Raw genomic sequence first — 18,011 nt, 5'->3', positions numbered from 1 at the left:
CCAAAGTCAGACTCTTTATACAAGCCTCGTAACAATGACTGGGAATTAAAAGCAAAGCCAGACTCCATGTACAGACAGCGGTTTCAGGGTATTTGCCCTTCACCAGTGTACAGACAAAATTGAGGAACAGCCCGGTGGCCAATTTGTCAAGGCGTTTAGGGGGAAGTGCCTAATAAATGAGTGAAAGGATCAAAAAGGTATGCTAACAGAGAATAAGTTCTCAGTCAGTCGTCTGACGTCTCTCCAAAAGTAGGTTAGAAGATGGCATTCCCAAAAGATATGAAAAAGGGTACCAATGCCCAATAGGTATCTCCAACAAACAGGAGGTACAGATCTATTAAATGTAGGAAGGAGGGCTGGGGTGTGGTACCAAAGCATTTGGAGTTTACATTGGGTCTCCTTGTATGTGGTACAAATAGAAGATTTAGCAGCCCTACTCCATATAAGTTGCCATAGTTCCTGAGCTATAGGTTATTTTAGCATTGCCTCCCATTTTAGCTTATATTCTATGACTAGTGGGGACATCTGCAGAGGATATTAAAGGGGTTGTCTCGCGAAATCAAGTGGGGTTATACACTTCTGTATGGCCATATTAATGCACTTTGTAATATACATCGTGCATTAATTATGAGCCATACAGAAGTTATTCACTTACCTGCTCCATTGCTAGCGTCCTCGTCTCCATGGTTCCGTCTAAATTCGCTGGCGGCTTGCTTTTTTAGACGCGCTTGCGCAGTCCGGTCTTCTGCTCTGAGCACGAGCCGCTTCAGTGTGCTCGCCGCTACAGCTCTTCTGCGCATGCGCAGACGAGCTGTATCTTCCCGGGAGCGCGCTGGAGCGGCCATTCTGCTACCATCCTCTGTTAGAGGAAGGTGCAGAAACTGGAGCCGCCCAGCCGAGAAGCCCAGCCCAGCAGCCCAGCCCAGCCACCCAGGTAGGTGATGGGTGACGGACTGACGGGGGTGACGCGTGACTGACTGCCGCTGTGGCCCCGGAGCCTACCGCTGGGGAGCCGGGGCCTACCGCGGGGGAGCCGGGGCTAGCGCGGGGGAGCCGGGGCTAGCGCGGGGGAGCCGGGGGCTAGCGCCGGTTACCTGCTGCCTGGCGGTGGGTGACTGGTCGGCCGCATTCAATCCCGGGGTCCGGTCGGCGGCTGCAGGGCGTCTGGTTGTCAGGGAGACACAGCTGGTAGCGTCTCGGGAGCGCGCACGTCGGGCTACAGCAAGCGACGGGAAAAGAGCCGGCGGCCATCTTGGGGAAACTTTTTATAAGTTGCTGAAACACTGGAACTGTAAGTACAAACCAGCTAGAAAAGTCATTTACAGGGGGGCTTAGTAATGTATGCTTAATTAGGGGGACTGGGCAAAAAAAAAATTTCACTGCTTCCTCGAGACAACCCCTTTAATAACTGCTTCATTGCTGAGATGAGTCCCTTATTACACACCCCTCTTCTACAGATTATTTCAAACATGGAGGAGGGAGTTGTGGTGCAAATATAATTGGCTATTTGTAGCCCTCCATTTTGTATTCAGACAGCCATGAATGTTCACTGTATAAATTTTAAGGATTGCATAACTGAGTATTATAGACTGGCTGGAACCAAGTTAATATCTGCACATAGTACCACCATTGTCTATAGAGTCTTGTGATCTATTGTCCAATTAATCATGCAAATCTATCATCATTGTCTTAAGACTGAACTAGAGCCTTATGTATAATTGAAGCTTATTGCTGTCATTGTTTTAAGACTCAGTCTTGTTTGTCTGATCTGGTTAATAGTCAATTCAGATTGTGACCTTTTCCAACAAGCAACTCCATGCATTGATATTTGCAATGCAAATATCCAAGCAATAAATCATAAAAAAGCATTTTGGACCTGTGATGGGGAATGCCCTCTCACAGTGTCGTTCCCAAGACGCCCTCCTGTTTTCTGATTTTTCACAGTTGTTTCTCCGGTTGATAAGCAGATAAGTATACCTAAGGCTCTTGGTGATGTGAGTATTAATGTAACCATTGTTTAAGAATTGTTGACAAAATGTTTATGCAATATCACCTATTTTTATGTAAATTTGTTTCATTTGATCATTTATTCATTTGTTTTAATAAATGGTGTTGTATCAACCCACTTGTCCTTCTTTAAAGCCGTATCCGAACTTGTGGTTTTCCAGTTGGCAAAACAGGAGTCCTTGAGGGAACGGAATAATGAGACTAGATAATGCTGGACCTGATGACAGTGGATACATTCTCTGGACAGCAGATGACGTAACTGTACAATAGTTTCAAAGGCCTGAGTTCCAAGGAGATAGGATTAACTATATCTGCCAGATGAAAAAGCCCTGATAATGACCAGATGTGCGCCATCATCGTAGTTAGGCTGTCTAAAATTAAGGGATTATATAGGATAGAGATCATAGATGGATTCTGAGATGTCAAAGTGAAGAGTCTGTTGCAAGCAGCCCAAATATCCGTAGTAAAGTGAATAGGGCCCAGCAGATTAGCAGAAGAGGGAGAGTTGTAGAACCACAAAAGAATTGGAATGCATTTAAGCAATACACAAATTCTCAGTTTCATACCAGGAATGATGGGCAGTCCACATAATACACCTGATGTGATCAGCTCAATAATAGTGTCCTTCCCACTAACATAACTGAATTAGGGATTCTATCACGCTTATTCCTAGATAAAATAACAAATGCCTGCTTGCAACAATCTTATGTCTGATGATGGAACCCTTCGAGGTAATAAAGCAATTTGGGCAGGGGAGTCATGTGAACTCAAAAGGGAGATATAATGGGATTGTCATTTAGTTAAGACGGTCTTTAGCTCGCATAAGAGGTTGGGGAAATTTTGAAAGCAAAAATGTAGAGTACGAATTGGTAATCTAAACCCTCAAATATTTAATTGCATTATCTTTCCACAGCTACTGGAAATTGTACTGGAGCGGGTCCTGGAACGTTTAGGAATAAGGATGAGCAAGTATACTCGCTAAGGCACTACTCGTTCGAGGCGGGGAGCAGGGGAGAGTGGGCGGGAAAGAGGGAGAGATCGATCTCCCCTCCGTTCCTCCCCGCTCTCCCCCGCAGCTCCCCGCCCCGCGGCGGCCCCCGAATCTTTAAGGACGAGCAGGGAGATACTCGTCTAAGGCACATTACTCGAACGAGTAGTGCCTTAGCGAGTATACTCTCTCATCCTTATTTAAGAAGAAAGCTTACATTTTGGACGTATTAGTTTTATACCTACAAAACCAACCATATGCTTATATTCTGGCATGGACACAAGGAGGTTCAGGGTTCAGTTTGAATACAGTTTACAACTATTCAAATGAAACCTGGGGATGGAAAGGGTGAGCTAGTGAATAATGCTGTGTGAACGCAGTCTAACTGTATGCCTACACATTTGCATACCATCCATAGACTACCTGCACTGCTCAGGATACTACTTTCTGGATATAGAGTCTTTGATGACATTACTTAGTAAAAATAATTCTGTGGGCAACCACTGTTTATCCACATTCATTTAAATGGGAAACCCCCCTTTAAGAATAGTTTTGCTGCTGTATGCATTACCGCAGCCATAGTAATAAATTGTGTTTTTCTGGGGGGTGGGTTTCTCTCTAAATCACATTGGTTTCGTAATGTGTCATTCTGTTTTTTCTAACTGTACTTAATGAATACTCATGTAATTCAGCAACTGTGCAACTAAGACTCTCAGCATACCATAAAGACATGTCAGATTTCATATAATATAAATTGCACGATAGCTACTTGTTATGGGAGCCAACTGCCACCAAAATACCAAATTTCAAGGTCACTTTACTGGCTTGTAAAATAGACTGATGCTGATTACACTGAAGACTAACGCATAATGTGATTAAACAGTTTGCAGCTACACTTTGCTCAGCCTCTGGTAACTTCCCTGAAAAGGTCACTGTGTCTTTCTCCAGAACACTGATTACTATATAGAATGAACATGAATACTCAGTTTTTCCATAAGTGCGGAAAGTTAGAAAACCACAACAATTGGTGTTTGTCCATTACATGTGTGATGAGGAATGCTTGACATTTTCCTCCACAGATCAAGTGCCAATTAAAAGTCTTAGGATATTAAAAGCATGCTCCGACAATGCAGCATATACAAAATGTATTGTCTTGTTGCTACACTTAATATGAGTCAACTATTGTTTCTTATTCACTTTGGCTTATCAAAGCATTCATGGATACAGAGTATTGTAGTTAGATTAGTTTACAGTGTGTGTGTGTATATGAGGAATAAAACTATCTGAAACATAATCAGGAAGCACGCTAGAGAAGTACAGAGCAGTGTAGATGTTATCAACTTACCTGGAAAATGGGATGTAAATGCTGCAGAATTTCGCTGAGGACGTTGCTGCCAAAGAGCCAGAGCATTTACAGTACAAGTCACGTGGATAAGATATAAAAAGGTCTCCTCCAGATGGAGGGCAAAAAGCTGTTGTGTGGAATCAGCAGCGTATGGGATATGCTGTGGATTCTAAATCCTCCGCATGTCAAATGTATGCTGCAGATTTTGATAGCTGAATGCAAAGGTTGAAAACCATTTGTAAATCCACACCAAAAGCCACAGCAAAATCTGAACCATTTAGTCATTTAGGTGCAGAGTTAGCAGATTTGTGCTTATTCTCTGCTAGTGTTATTCTGTGGAAATTCAGCAGCAAATATGTGAAGGCACCCTAACACCATACAGAGTTCATCATCAACCCTAGCATTAGCGCGCTCTCCTTCCCCCCAACTTTTTTTTCCCATAGACTTCTGTGAGCCACATAAGCCATCACCCCCAATCCAATTCCTGTTTATCAATCTTCTTAGTTTCGTTACTAGAGACAGACTTTACTTGACAAAAGGCAGTGAACAGCAAATGACAAGGAATGAAGACCCCTAGTGAACAACACTTTTGACAGATCTTTGCACACAGAAATGTTATTTTAAGCCCCGCTTAGACGGAATAATAATTGTTCAGTAAATCATTCAAATGACCGAAACTGGTTGATAGTCATTTTGTTTAAATGAAGGAAAAGACTGAACGATGAACTAGAAATGTGAGGTTCTCGCTCACTGTTCAGTTTCAGCCGGCATAAAAACCATGGGCGGCTCGTGCACTTATTGTGCCGCTTAAACACTGATTGCTCAGTGCTTCACATAGCAATGTTCATGTTGAAAATTGTGCAGTTTAAACAGACAGACATCATCACCAGCTCTTTCACACAGGCAAACGAGAATCGTGAAATCGTTAGGTAAATCTAATGATGTGTCATTTGCTAGTTATTACACTGACTATCACACAAGTACAAATCTTTATGCGAGGTATCTAGATAATTCTGCTCTGTCCTGTTTAGATTATGCTTTTACTACATAATTCCTTTATGTAAGTATGGTGGTGTATGATGGAATGGTGAATTCTCAGTCTTACTCACATTCTTAAATGAACATAATGAACAAAGATGAACATATAAGAATGTGAGTAAGACTGAGAATTCACCATTCCATCATACACCACCATACTTACATAAAGGAATTATGTAGTAAAAAAACAGAATCTAAACAGGACTGAGCAGAATTATCTAGAAATCTCACATAAAGATTTGCCATCCTTGAGTATGTAACCTAATTATGCCATCCATGAGTACAGTGCAGAGTGGCAGCACCTATAAAAAATGAAAATAAATTCCACGAATAGTACCATTAGACCCAGTGCAATGCTGCATGATGGCATTAATGAATACATGTGCTACTCCTTCCATTGCAACACTGTGCTATGTTTCAAATATAATAAATTGATGATTTCCAGTCTGAGCATTCTACAATAAAACAAATAAATAGCATTCAGTAAATCCAATAAAGATCAAATTGCTTAATGGTCTGATGTTTTTCCACAGTTCATGTAGGCTGAAAATTCAATTGTTGGCACACATTTCTACAGAGTATTGAATTCATGTGGAGCTCCACTTATCAAGAACTCTTCATGCATCACTAATATATTTAGTATAGCACCTCATAGTTTAGAATACTAAATGGTTAGTAGTTACAGAAATTAAATCCTTAGTTATTTGTGACACTTCAGGTGCAGGACCTGTTGTACAGCTGAGACCTGTCTGCAGCAGCAGAAAAAAGGCAACTAAAAGCAAATTACGAAAAACAAAAAACAAACATTTTTAAATGTAGAAAAATGCAACAAAACAAAATACATTTGGTGTTATTAAAATTGTACTGGCCCACAGAATAAGGCCTCATGCCCACGCCAATGACGGACTCAGCCAGCGTAATATCGCAGCGGAGTCCGCCACAAAAACCCCATACTTACCATTCCAGATCCGCCGTACACGTCCCGCATGGAGGGCCAGCGCGTGTGCATAGTACAACACATGACGTGCCACCAGTGTCAGATGACACGGCTGGCGGTAGGCGGGGACGCGTATTTACGCGATACTTCCGCTGTACTACAGCGGAAGTATAGCGTGCCAGACGGCTTCTATTGACTACAATAGAAGCCGTCTGCACGTATTCACACGGCATTTAGAACATGCTGCGTTTTTTTTTCTCGCTGTGGAATTCCGCGGTGGAATTCCGCAGCATGAACATTTAGCCATTAGGTTCAATAGAACCTAATAGCTGCGGGGGAAAACACAGCGGATTTCCGCCAAGTAGAATGCGGCAGAAATCTGGCCGTGGGCATTAGCAATAAAGTTAACATGTAATTTTGAGTGCACAGTGAACACTAACAACAAAACAAAAAAAAAATTGCCAAATTGCAAAATTTTTTTATTCCACCCTACAACTTCTTTTATTTTTTAATACATTATATAATACAGTATTATTGGTGCCATTCAAAAATAAATGGTGCCATTCAAAAATAAAACAACTTGCTAAAAACATGTTCTCATATGGCTGTGTCAACAGAAAAAAAAAGTTATGGTTCTTGGAAAGTGGGGATGAAAAACAAAAATGATAGTACAAAAAATGGTTATGGCAGCAATGGATTAAATTTCTCTAAGGGATGTTTTGAAGCATTCGTCCTGTCAGCATGTAAAGTAAAAGGCTTTCATTTTGCCTGTCAGCTCTCCTGACATGTTTGTTTTAATAAATACTTGAATTCCCCTTGAAATTATTTTGGAGCATCATCAGCCTGAGCTCTGAATTGTGTTCTTCTGTTATTCCTCCTGAAAATGTATGAATCGACAACGGAGTGTAACTATTCTCCTTGTCAACAATCTGATACTGTCTGAACAGTGATGATGGTGTCATAAATTGTAGGAATGCGTCAACAGACAAAAGGAATGGTAACATCCAGTTGTCAATTTTAACCCCTTTATGACTACCCCATAGTTTTTTTTACTGTGGCTGTTTAGGGTACTTCGGTACTATTGTACTTTGTCACCACCCGGAAGCTAAGGGCTTGCATTGAGGAACGCCCTTCACGCACCTAGCTCCCGATTTGTTGAATTCCTGAAGGTCTTTGAAAGTCCTAGCAGCGTCTGTATGGATTTTTGCCTGGCCTGGAGGGTTAGGTTTCATTTTTGGCATTTGGCTTACATTATCAGCTCTAAATGCTTCCATGTTACAGCTGTAATATGGAAGCATTTAGAGGTAATAATCTAAGCCTAACAGGAAAACTAACCCTAACCCTCCAGCCCAGCAGGCAGCTTCCCCCCGGCCCTATCCTCCAACCTCCAGGCTGCCACAAACTTCTGTCCGCTCTCAGCCAAAAGGTTCCCAGCAGCGGCGGACAACGACCTTGGGGGCAAGTCACTGGATCCCGGAGTCCCGGGGAAAGTGAGAACTGAGGCGGAGGAGGGGGCGGGAAATCACAGCCGACACTCAGGAGCTGGAAAGCGGGGGGGGGGGGGGGGGACGGGGGACTGACCTCTGCAGGGAGAAGACGAGACGGCACCACAAGAAGAGGGGGGCACAGGGAAGAAGAGGGGTACAGACAGAGGATGGGGCATAGTGGTAAACAGGGGCACAGGAGAAGGGGGGACAGAGAGGACATAGGAGGAGGCACAGGAGAAGGGGAGACACAGAGGAAGGAGGGGGCACAGGAGAGGTACTGGCAGCCAATCGGGAGCTAGGGGTGTGACAGGGGCATTCCTCCATTGAAGGGCTGTCAAACCCCTAGCTTCCGGTGGTGACAAGGTGCAATAGTACCGGGTACTTCTTTACTCAGGTGCTTCAGAAGAACCAATTAGTGCTGTGCATGTTATACTCTGGATGACTAGGCTGTTACTAACAGCCTTAAGCAATGGTCATTTATCGGATACCAATAATGTTGGTCTCCGATCATTCTAACCTTTTAGATTCCACAGTCATCCGATCAGGTGCACATCGCAATAGCTGGAAGCCAGTGCTTTACTATGGAAGCCAGGGGTCTAGCAAAGGGCTGCAATAAGAATTTGCCTATTAGGTAAAATTATGGGGGGGAAAAAAACTAAACAAAAGGCGAAACTGCAGGGTTATTCATGCATACCTAGCTGATTACTTCAATTAGATTAGCTCTGAGCCCCCTCCCTCTGTCTAACCACCTAGATGCTCTGGTCGCTGTTGACTGCGGTATCTAGGATGGTAAATGACAGGAATAAGAGTTTACTTTTCACAGTTTTCCCTGATCCTTGCCATTACAGCAAGAGCCCAGCTGTCAGTGAACACAGGGCTCTTGCCGTGATTATGCAGACAGGGGCAGGACCCATGACATAAATGTCCATCATAGAGGCTTAAGACAAGCCAGTCTATGATGATCATTTACATCATAGACGCTTAATAGCTAAAGAAAAAAAAAATAGGTGGCATCTTAATGTACACATCCGGTTCGAACATGTTCTGCTGTGCTTTGTAAAACATTTGCTGCGGCAAGCTATGCACACTTCTCCCCTCCTACTGCCAATGTGGCTGTGACTGGCGGTTTGCTGACCCCTGCCTACTTGTGTTTGCCCCACTTACTGCTGGTTTTGGCCACCTACAACATAGGGCCACTTTAGAATTTTTTTTCAAGGCCACTTTGGCTTCCCAATTCACCCCTACTGACGTATTAAAAACTTAATTCATTATTTACTGGTCCTTGAGATCCTACATTTGTCTTTGGCTATTTGGGGAGCGCAGCAACTGGCTTTTTGATTTCTATTGGTACTAGTAAGAGTATGGTGTGCCACTAGAAGTAATCTAGGTCTACAGATAGTGTAGACCCAAATTTTTCAACCTATGGAATACTTACCATAGGGGTATATGCCATGCTTTCTAGGGGCATCATATTGCCACCATGTTGTGATTTTAGATGTGAAACACATTAGTGAAATGTATTGTATAGACACGGCTTCCATGCTTACTTACCACTCTAGTTTATACTGAAGATGGTATTCTCTTTCCTCAGCGTGATTCAGGTCATTGTTATATTTGAGCAACTGCTGCCTCATTCTGGAGACTTCAGTGTTTGATCCTTCAGGGAACTGATCTGCTTTTTCTAGTTCATGTTGCTGTTGCTCAAGTAGATAAGTGAAACGTTTAGCATCTTGCAGCAGTTGTATCTCAGATTCTTGTATGCTGGATGTAAAGGTCAGTGGACACTAGTTAATACTATATAACAATATATATATATATATATATCTACTATGCGGTCTATATTAATAGGGACAAGAAAGCTGAACATGCAGTGGCGTATCACATACAGAGCAAAACAATTACAGTAGTGTATGTATTCATAATACATGCTGGGATATGTAGTAAAGAATTAACATATAGGGTTGTACAAAAGATTATCCTGTGAACAAGCTATAAAGAAACATCTCTAAATGCGCTAAAAGTAATTATTAATTTAGATTGTCCCACAAAATGTGATTACTACTGTAAGGAGGAAGTACTGCAAGCAGGTTTAAAAAAGAAATAAAATTGCAGAAAACTCTTTAAGTACTAAGCTAGTGCATTGTATATTTAATATTACCATTACGGTGTTCACAATAATAATGCAGAAAGTATACAGTGCCTATGTAATAACATTCCTAAATATGTTTTTACAATATCATATACAGTATAATGTAATATATATTATTATCTTAACATCTTCATGAGGAAGTCAAGATAAAAACATACTTTTTCTGTGGGTGGTAACATAGGGTAAGAAAAATGGTCTCAAAGATGTTAACAGCATAAAAAAGTCAGAAAAGGAAGACACACTTCATGTGTGCAAGAATACCAAAAAACCACAACCGCAATGAAAAACATTTATGTTTTGAAATATGTGGTAAAAGATACTGCAATCCTTACATACACAAAGCTACTTACAGGCCTTGAATATAGGTTACCATTCTACTTAGAAGTCTATTCTGTTTCTTAAACATATCCTTTTCTAGGAAAGAATTAGAATCTAAGGCTGCCTGTCCACGGGCGTGTTTTCATTGCGTTCCCTGCAGCGATAATCCGGCCGCGGGCAACGCAGTGAAAGCTCTCCATAGCGTTGCTATGAAGAGCGCTTCCCCCAGCGGAGAATCATTGTGATTCTCCACGGTCAGCCTATCTGTCAGATAGGCTGACAGCAGAGATCCGTCTGCCGCCTCCTGCTCCCGGGTGGCGGCTCCCGCGGTGGAGATCAGACGCAGGATACCGCAACGCCCGTGGACAGGCAGCCTAACTTTCGGGACATTTTCAGCTGTATTAGGCCGCTTTCACACCTGTGTTAGGACGTAATTTAGGGTTCCCGTCTTTCTGCTCTGTTTTTGGAGGAGAGAAACTGAAATAAAAACTGATCTGTTTTTTTTCTTCTATTGATTTCAATGGGGTTTAAAAAAAAATAAATAAAAAAAAATTCAAAAATTAAAAAGCAAAAAGAAAGGCTTCTGTTTGTTTCCATTCTATCAGGTTTCAAAATGCTGCTGCAGACTGCGCTATTTTTCCGTCCATGAAAACCGAAACCTGACAGAATAGAAGCCTTCCTATTTGCTTTCTATTTTTTTATTTTTTTTTAAATCAAAGGGGAAAAAACGGATGCTTTTTTTTCCCGTTTTATTTCAGTTTCTCTCGTTCAAAAACAGATAAACACAGACGGCAACCAATAAGGCTGCTTTCAAACCTAACTTTTACAGATAAAGTCACGGAGGCAAGATTAGTCCAAGGTTTGAATTATCTATTCACTGGTTGGACCAATGACTAATATGTGTAAATAAAATATAACTTTTATTGAATAGATTAAAATCTGTCTCTGAAAGAACAAACATACAATTGTTTAATAATCCCATAATGAATAGAGGATTTAGTAGCAAGGAGATATGTTGAAAACAATCCTAGAGGGAAAGATAATTCATGTGTCACCTCAATCTTTTATTATATTTTACACCAGTTCCTAATGAATGATGAACTGGTAGAAAGAATTATGCGTCCTGACTAGATGATTAAAATGGACACTAACTTGTATTTTATATTGCCACTAGAATTCTTAGAGAGTGTCATCAAGCATCGTATGATGACACATTTCCAAATTAATGATGGTACTTCTGTTTTTATATCCCAATGCGTTTCGCTCAGAGTAAGCTTATCAGGGGCCCAGGATAGCCTCCAATGGTTCTCATGCACGAAAGTGCTGTAGAGGCTAAGATGTCGGACGCATCTATTGAGTTCTAGGATCTGTTAAAACCTCATTATGATAATGAAGGGCTTACTGAAATATATCAAGTTTACCCAAATATAATGCCAAACTACAAGAGATGTTGGTCCCCAAAGGTTTCTCGGAGACTACCAGTCTGTAGCTGCATTGAGGTTGTTTAACCCTTTCCAATCCAATTTGTATCCAGGTTTTCCTAAGGGGCTTACTCTTTTTCTGCCTTTATAGAACGCCGCTATCTGCTGGCTAAAGCCAGTACTGCATGAGGTGACATGTTGGATAGGCTCCGACAGCAGAGAGGCTGGCAATATACAGTAAGAGAACTCCGACTGATGTCTTCCAACATCGGAGCTGTACAACCTTAAGTCATAATGTCTTTAGATGTCAGACAGTGGATTGGAAACGGTTAATCTATCTAAGTCCTATATTCATAAGGTGAAAATTCACCAGTCTCTTTCCATCTGATTCTAGTTATCTAAGGCTGTCCACAGTTAGATGTGCTACTTGTTATACAATGCTGTAGAGCTAGCTCTAACGCTAAGGTGTACTAGATAGCCCTTGACATGAGCATAGTCTTCAGTCAAATATAGATATAAACCTAGCTCTAGTGAGAAAGCTGGCTAAATAGCCTTAAAGAAAGAGAGGATGAATATACCAAAATAACAAAAAGACCACCTGAAAGTCAAGATGATAGACCGTCGGTGCAACTGAGCTAGTTCAACTTGTAGCTGATTTATAGAGGACAATCAGGTCAGCCCATTGAGGGTGTGTGGTACTACGGGCCAATTAGTAATCGGACCTATTGCATAGCCCCACCTGTATTAGAATACATTCGCCATCAGCCGGCTGGTTGCTATAGTAACTGAAATAAACCTTTACATTTTTACGTAATAAAGTCCGATGGATGGTCTATACACAATAGACCTGACGATTCCAATCAATTGGGTACACTAGTGCAGAGCATCCGATCACTATTACACAGAACAAGAGGGTTTAAAAAAACTTTCATTTTGTGGATGTCCAAGTCGCCTGTTAATCATCTAGTCAGGATGCATAATTCTTTCTACCAGTTCATCATTCATTAAAGGGGTTGTCCCGCGCCGAAACGGGTTTTTTTTTTCAACCCCCCCCCCCCCCCCCCCCCGTTCGGCGCGAGACAACCCCGATGCAGGGGTTAAAAAAGAACACCGCACAGCGCTTACCTGAATCCCCGCGCTCCGGTGACTTCTTACTTGCCTGCTGAAGATGGCCGCCGGGATCTTCTCCCTCGGTGGACCGCAGGGCTTCTGTGCGGTCCATTGCCGATTCCAGCCTCCTGATTGGCTGGAATCGGCACGTGACGGGGCGGAGCTACACGGAGTCTCTCTCCGGCACGAGCGGCCCCATTGAGAAAAGAAGAAGACCCGGACTGCGCAAGCGCGTCTAATTTGGAGCTTAGACGCTGAAAATTAGACGGCTCCATGGAAACGAGGACGCTAGCAATGTAACAGGTAAGTGAAAAACTTCTTATAACTTCTGTATGGCTCATAATTAATGCACAATGTACATTACAAAGTGCATTAATATGGCCATACAGAAGTGTATAGACCCACTTGCTTTCGCGGGACAACCCCTTTAAGAACTGGTGTAAAAAATAATAAAAGATTGAGGTGACACATGAATTATCTTTCCCTCTAGGATTGTTTTCAACATATCTCCTTGCTACTAAATCCTCTATTCATTATGGGATTATTAAACAATTGTATGTTTGTTCTTTCAGAGACAGATTTTAATCTATTCAATAAAAGTTATATTTTATTTACACATATTAGTCATTGGTCCAACCAGTGAATAGATAACTTTTACAGATATAGCTAGAACTATGAAATGGCTTAGAACAGAACTTTTATCAAGCAACAACAAAACATGGCAAAGAAGATCAACAGTCTCCGAGTTAATGCAGAACATGATGCTGCATAAACCATGACAAAAGAATAAAATGACGTAGTACTTTGGATAACAGGGATATCTGATCGGGTGCCTCAGTGCCTTTTGCAAGTAGCAATATGAAGCAGGCAGGTTGACTCACATTATTGATGTTACTTATTTGCACAGGATTCTGTTAATGTATGCACAAGCAGTATGTATGGAAAAAGCTTCAGATTATGATTTCCACATATAGGGTAGAGGTATTTGGATGTCTTATCATAATCTGTTACTATGGGAACACGTTATTGTTAAACTGACGTGGCTTGAAATGGCATACAAATGACATACATTTATGGCATATTCACAGCCGTATGTGTCACTACTAAGCAGGTACTGGTGGAATTTAAGCCTCTCTTTGAAAAACACAAGGGACCCCTCTACAGAAATGTTTTTCTCAGAGTGTACGCTTGGGCAAACTTAGCGTTCAAATACTCTACTACTGGCCTATATAAGTATCATAATTGGGGTTATTGCTGCGTGGGCACTGTGTATTGTCCTTATAATGCAGGAATTTCATGATCGCTTCAAAATGCATCCTTGACATAGTGGTGTGTGTTAAGAAAATTGTAGATCAATGTATCAGTTAATTATTCTATATTGCATTGTAGACTAGGAATATATAGCAATGAAGGGGTTAAACGAAACTCTTCTATAGGCCTGCATGTCTTCTGAGGAAGATAGATTAGAAGATAAGACAGTCTATTAAATCACTCATGTATGTTTATAGTATAACATACACAGGGAGAAGTGACTAGACTGTATGGCACCTTCCCAGGCCTTCCTTCTCCCTGAATTTATGACGGTCTTATTGTATGTAATAGATACACTTAAGGAGGTGTAACTTATGTTAATCACTTTTATTTTAAGCCTATCATATATCCTTATTCACCTTGGAGGTATAAACTTTTGCTGTGATGTCATTTATAATATATAATCTTTGACCACCTTAAAATTAAAGCAGAAATCATCTGATATAGCTCAGGCTAGTGTGATGTGTTTCTCCTGGGCCCAGACTTCTGCACGGGATCTGGGACCGTCTTCTCTTTGATAAACACATAAATTCTCCTTACATTTTTGGTCCTTCGAGCCGGAATCACTCACTGCAGAGGGAGAGGACAGCCTGGCTGTGAAAAGGTGGGTCTGAAGTACTCTCCGATCATTAAAAGACCTCCGTCTTGCTTAGACGTAATTAGAGGCCAGTCGGGCATCCTGTCTGAAACAGTGACGTTTTTCCGAACTAGCCGGAGAATTTGGAAGCCTCCCAGATAACGTGTAGTAAGTATAACAATGGTTAAACTTTTCTTCTCTCTTCTTCTTCTTCTGTATACTTTAGTGTTAGTAGAATTTACAATGTGTATTGTAAATGAGAGGCAAGTATAGACGAATAGGTTGCCAAAGGGGCAATAGCAGTAGTCTATGTGAGACCATAGCCATTGTGAGAAGGCTACAGGAAAGAATTAACTCCGTGCGACACGTAAAAAGTGGTTAGATGACGTCATGGGACACAGGGGTGTCCAGGAACTTTACTTCTTATCTTTCTATTACTTTCTCTTTGATATTGTGTTATAGAGTAACTAAGAATATGAAGAGGGCGGCCGCCTACTAACATAATGTACTATTTGTATTGCTGTCTTATATTGCATGAAGCGAATGTGTGAGTGATTGAGATGAGTGGAATAAATAAATAAATTAAAAGTTCTAGTTGTAAAGAATTATGTGATACAATACGGACAAAATCAGCTAAAAGATCAGCAGAAATACGGATTATCCGCTGCTGAAGTCTGGTTAAAAGAAGCCCCAAACTGTCACGCCCATATAAAAAGAGACGCCCGACAGTTTGATGGACAATTCAAAGGGTTAATGGGGAGTTCCAATTGAATGAAAAATAGAGAGAGCAGATAGAATAATTCTATGGCCAGATTGGAGTTCTGTAGAAGGAAATTAGAATGGGAGGGGAGGAGATGGTAGACCCCTTCCATAGGATAATCAGGGGGCATGAGAGATGATCCTAATGCTGCATATAATCAGCCATTAAGGAACACGTTTGTAAGTGCAGTAAAGAAGGAAATAGGAGGTTATATAATGAGATACATAGTTACCCTGAGGATGGGATCGTTGCAGGATGTTTTGCAATATGCAAAACATGCAGAAAAGTGTTACAAAGAAAAGGGTCAGAAAGTGAGGTTTTTTTTATACAGGGAGAGGAATGTGATATGATGGTTCAAGAAAGTCAGAGAGGTTATTGGATAGCAAGAGGATGTGAAAGTAGAGACAGAGGGAGAAGCAGAGGTCGGGTGCAGCTCGGGGATTTAAATGTGTGTTTGAATAATGGAAGTCTAGTGATTTTGCCTGAGAGTGCCCTGAGAAACAATGTTCTCAGCGACCTTGGGGAAAAATGACTAGGAGGGGTGGATGTACAACACTTGGAGGATCTCATGGCAATCTCCACTGCCTGAGATAGATCTCCAGGTGAATGGGCGGATGATTACTTTCCTGGTGGGCTAAGGAGCCACCAGGACATTAATACATCCCAATATGTAGCCAATGTAAAATGTGTTAATAGTCATATCCTGGTAAGAGGGGTTAATGGCCGGACCCACAGGGAATCCCTCTCTGAACCAGTTATAACAGACCTAGAGACAAATAAGCCTGTGAATGTCAGATTATGTAGTCTTGAATATGTCCAGTAAATGTGTTGTAATGAGATATTATGATAAAATTAGGTATACCTTCACCAGAGTACCTCAGGGCTGCTGTGAATCTCCAACAATTGTCTCCCAGGCTATGTCAGCACACTTAGCCCAGTTCCAGCCTCTTAGAGGTAGTCAGCGACTACTGTATGTTGGTAGCCAGCAGCAGACAGTGGAGAGAATTGTGGGGGGACACAGTCGTACTCTTGAGGTTTATTTATGAGCAAGGCCATAAAGTAAACATGTAGAAACTCCAATACGGTCAGCAAACGGTTAAATATTTGGGGTATAACCTGTCAGATGAAGGTAGGCAAGCAATTCTGGAGGTCCCACAACTATGAGCAAATGATCTCCTTTTTGGGAATGAGAATGTTACGTGTGCTGCTGGGATTTGTTGTTCTATTGTGTTTCCAGCAGCACAGCACTCACAGGGTTAATGATTGAGCTGGCTGGGTGTGGTGCTGTCTGCTAGCCAATCCCCTGGTCAGTCTATCAGGTGGGCCGTCATGAATGCTTGTCTGGTGAGGGTTGCAGTGTGACTTGGTTCATGTCCGTTTGTACGTTTAAATTCTGTCAGTTTTGTGTTAGCTTGCTGTGTGTTCTGCTATCTGTGTCCTGTCCTGTGGCTGCGTACGGTGTGAACGGTGTCCGGTTCTGCTGGACTCCTGGTTAGTGTAGGGACTAGCAGTATAACCAGGAGCCATGAAGTGGCCTGCTAGCTTTCAACATCTTGTACAACATGTCAACCAATACCTGGTATTTATATTCAGCTTCCAATCTGTTACTAGTCGTTGTATGTTGTATGCGGTGTATTCTGGGTCTGTCATGTGGCATGTGAATGCATCCTGTTCTGGTGTGTGGCTCCTAGGATCAGCTAGGGCCCAGATCCGAAGACCGCTGGGCTGCCCTTATTAGGGCAATGTCCCCGCTTAGGTAGGGCCACTATCATCCTCCCTTGTAGCACAGGGTCAGTTGCCTGAAACCGGTGTGAGTCCCGTGTGACCCTGGTGATACCCGTGTGCGTCCCCTTTGGTCATGATCATGTGGGTTCCGTGCTTTGCTTGCCCACACGATCGTAACAGACAAACTTCTATAGCTCCTGGATCTCAAATTCTGCATCTCTAACAGCGCTTCTTACCAGAATCATCTATGATGACCCTCTGGCTGCAGCCGGCAGGATCCAGTGAGATGGGCCTCTGAGGAAGCCTTTGTCAGGTTAAAACAGACTCTGGTGGGCACATCAGTCTGGGGGGCTGCTGAACTAGAGCAAGCCCTTTGTGCTAACTGTTGACTCAGGAGAAGGATATATCACCTCTGTGTTAACTCAGGAACACGTGGGAAGCAGACTAGATCCAGTGGCCGAGCGCTCCCAGCCTGTGTACAAGCGGTAGTCAGACCTTCTGCCACTATAGTGCTGTCCCCACACACTGAGTACCGCACGCAGTTAGTTATACTCATATCTTAGTCCTCCTAGACATCCCCCTGCAGGACACTACTACTCACAGCCACACCTGACAACCTAGGGATGTGCTACGCTCCATCCATTTACCTTACTGCCTATTTCTTCAGACGGTCCCCCATACAACTGTCTAGGAGAGATGGCACATGAGGTGTTACTCAGACCAGATCTGCAGGAGGTATCTCTTGTAGATGCTGAATACACTCTTTGTAGATGGGCTGTACATCTCCGTTAAAAAAAAAAAAAAAAAAAAAAAAAAAGCTATCTTACCTAAATTGTTC

General features: G+C 42.1%; 1 protein-coding gene across 2 annotated transcripts in view; it reads right to left on the bottom strand.

The window, feature by feature from the left end:
- CCDC146 (coiled-coil domain containing 146) overlaps positions 1-18,011 on the bottom strand; it is a 129,349-nt gene that overhangs the window by 69,512 nt on the left and 41,826 nt on the right. For both annotated transcript variants that reach the window (XM_066591993.1, XM_066591994.1), the window contains exon 4: positions 9,354-9,563. In XM_066591993.1, coding sequence (XP_066448090.1) covers positions 9,354-9,563 — 210 coding nt within the window. The remainder of the gene's footprint in view (positions 1-9,353; positions 9,564-18,011) is intronic.

Source organism: Eleutherodactylus coqui, chromosome 2 (assembly GCF_035609145.1).
Source record: "Eleutherodactylus coqui strain aEleCoq1 chromosome 2, aEleCoq1.hap1, whole genome shotgun sequence".
NCBI classification, from domain to species: domain Eukaryota; kingdom Metazoa; phylum Chordata; class Amphibia; order Anura; family Eleutherodactylidae; genus Eleutherodactylus; species Eleutherodactylus coqui.
This window is presented reverse-complemented; position numbering and strand designations above follow the sequence as displayed.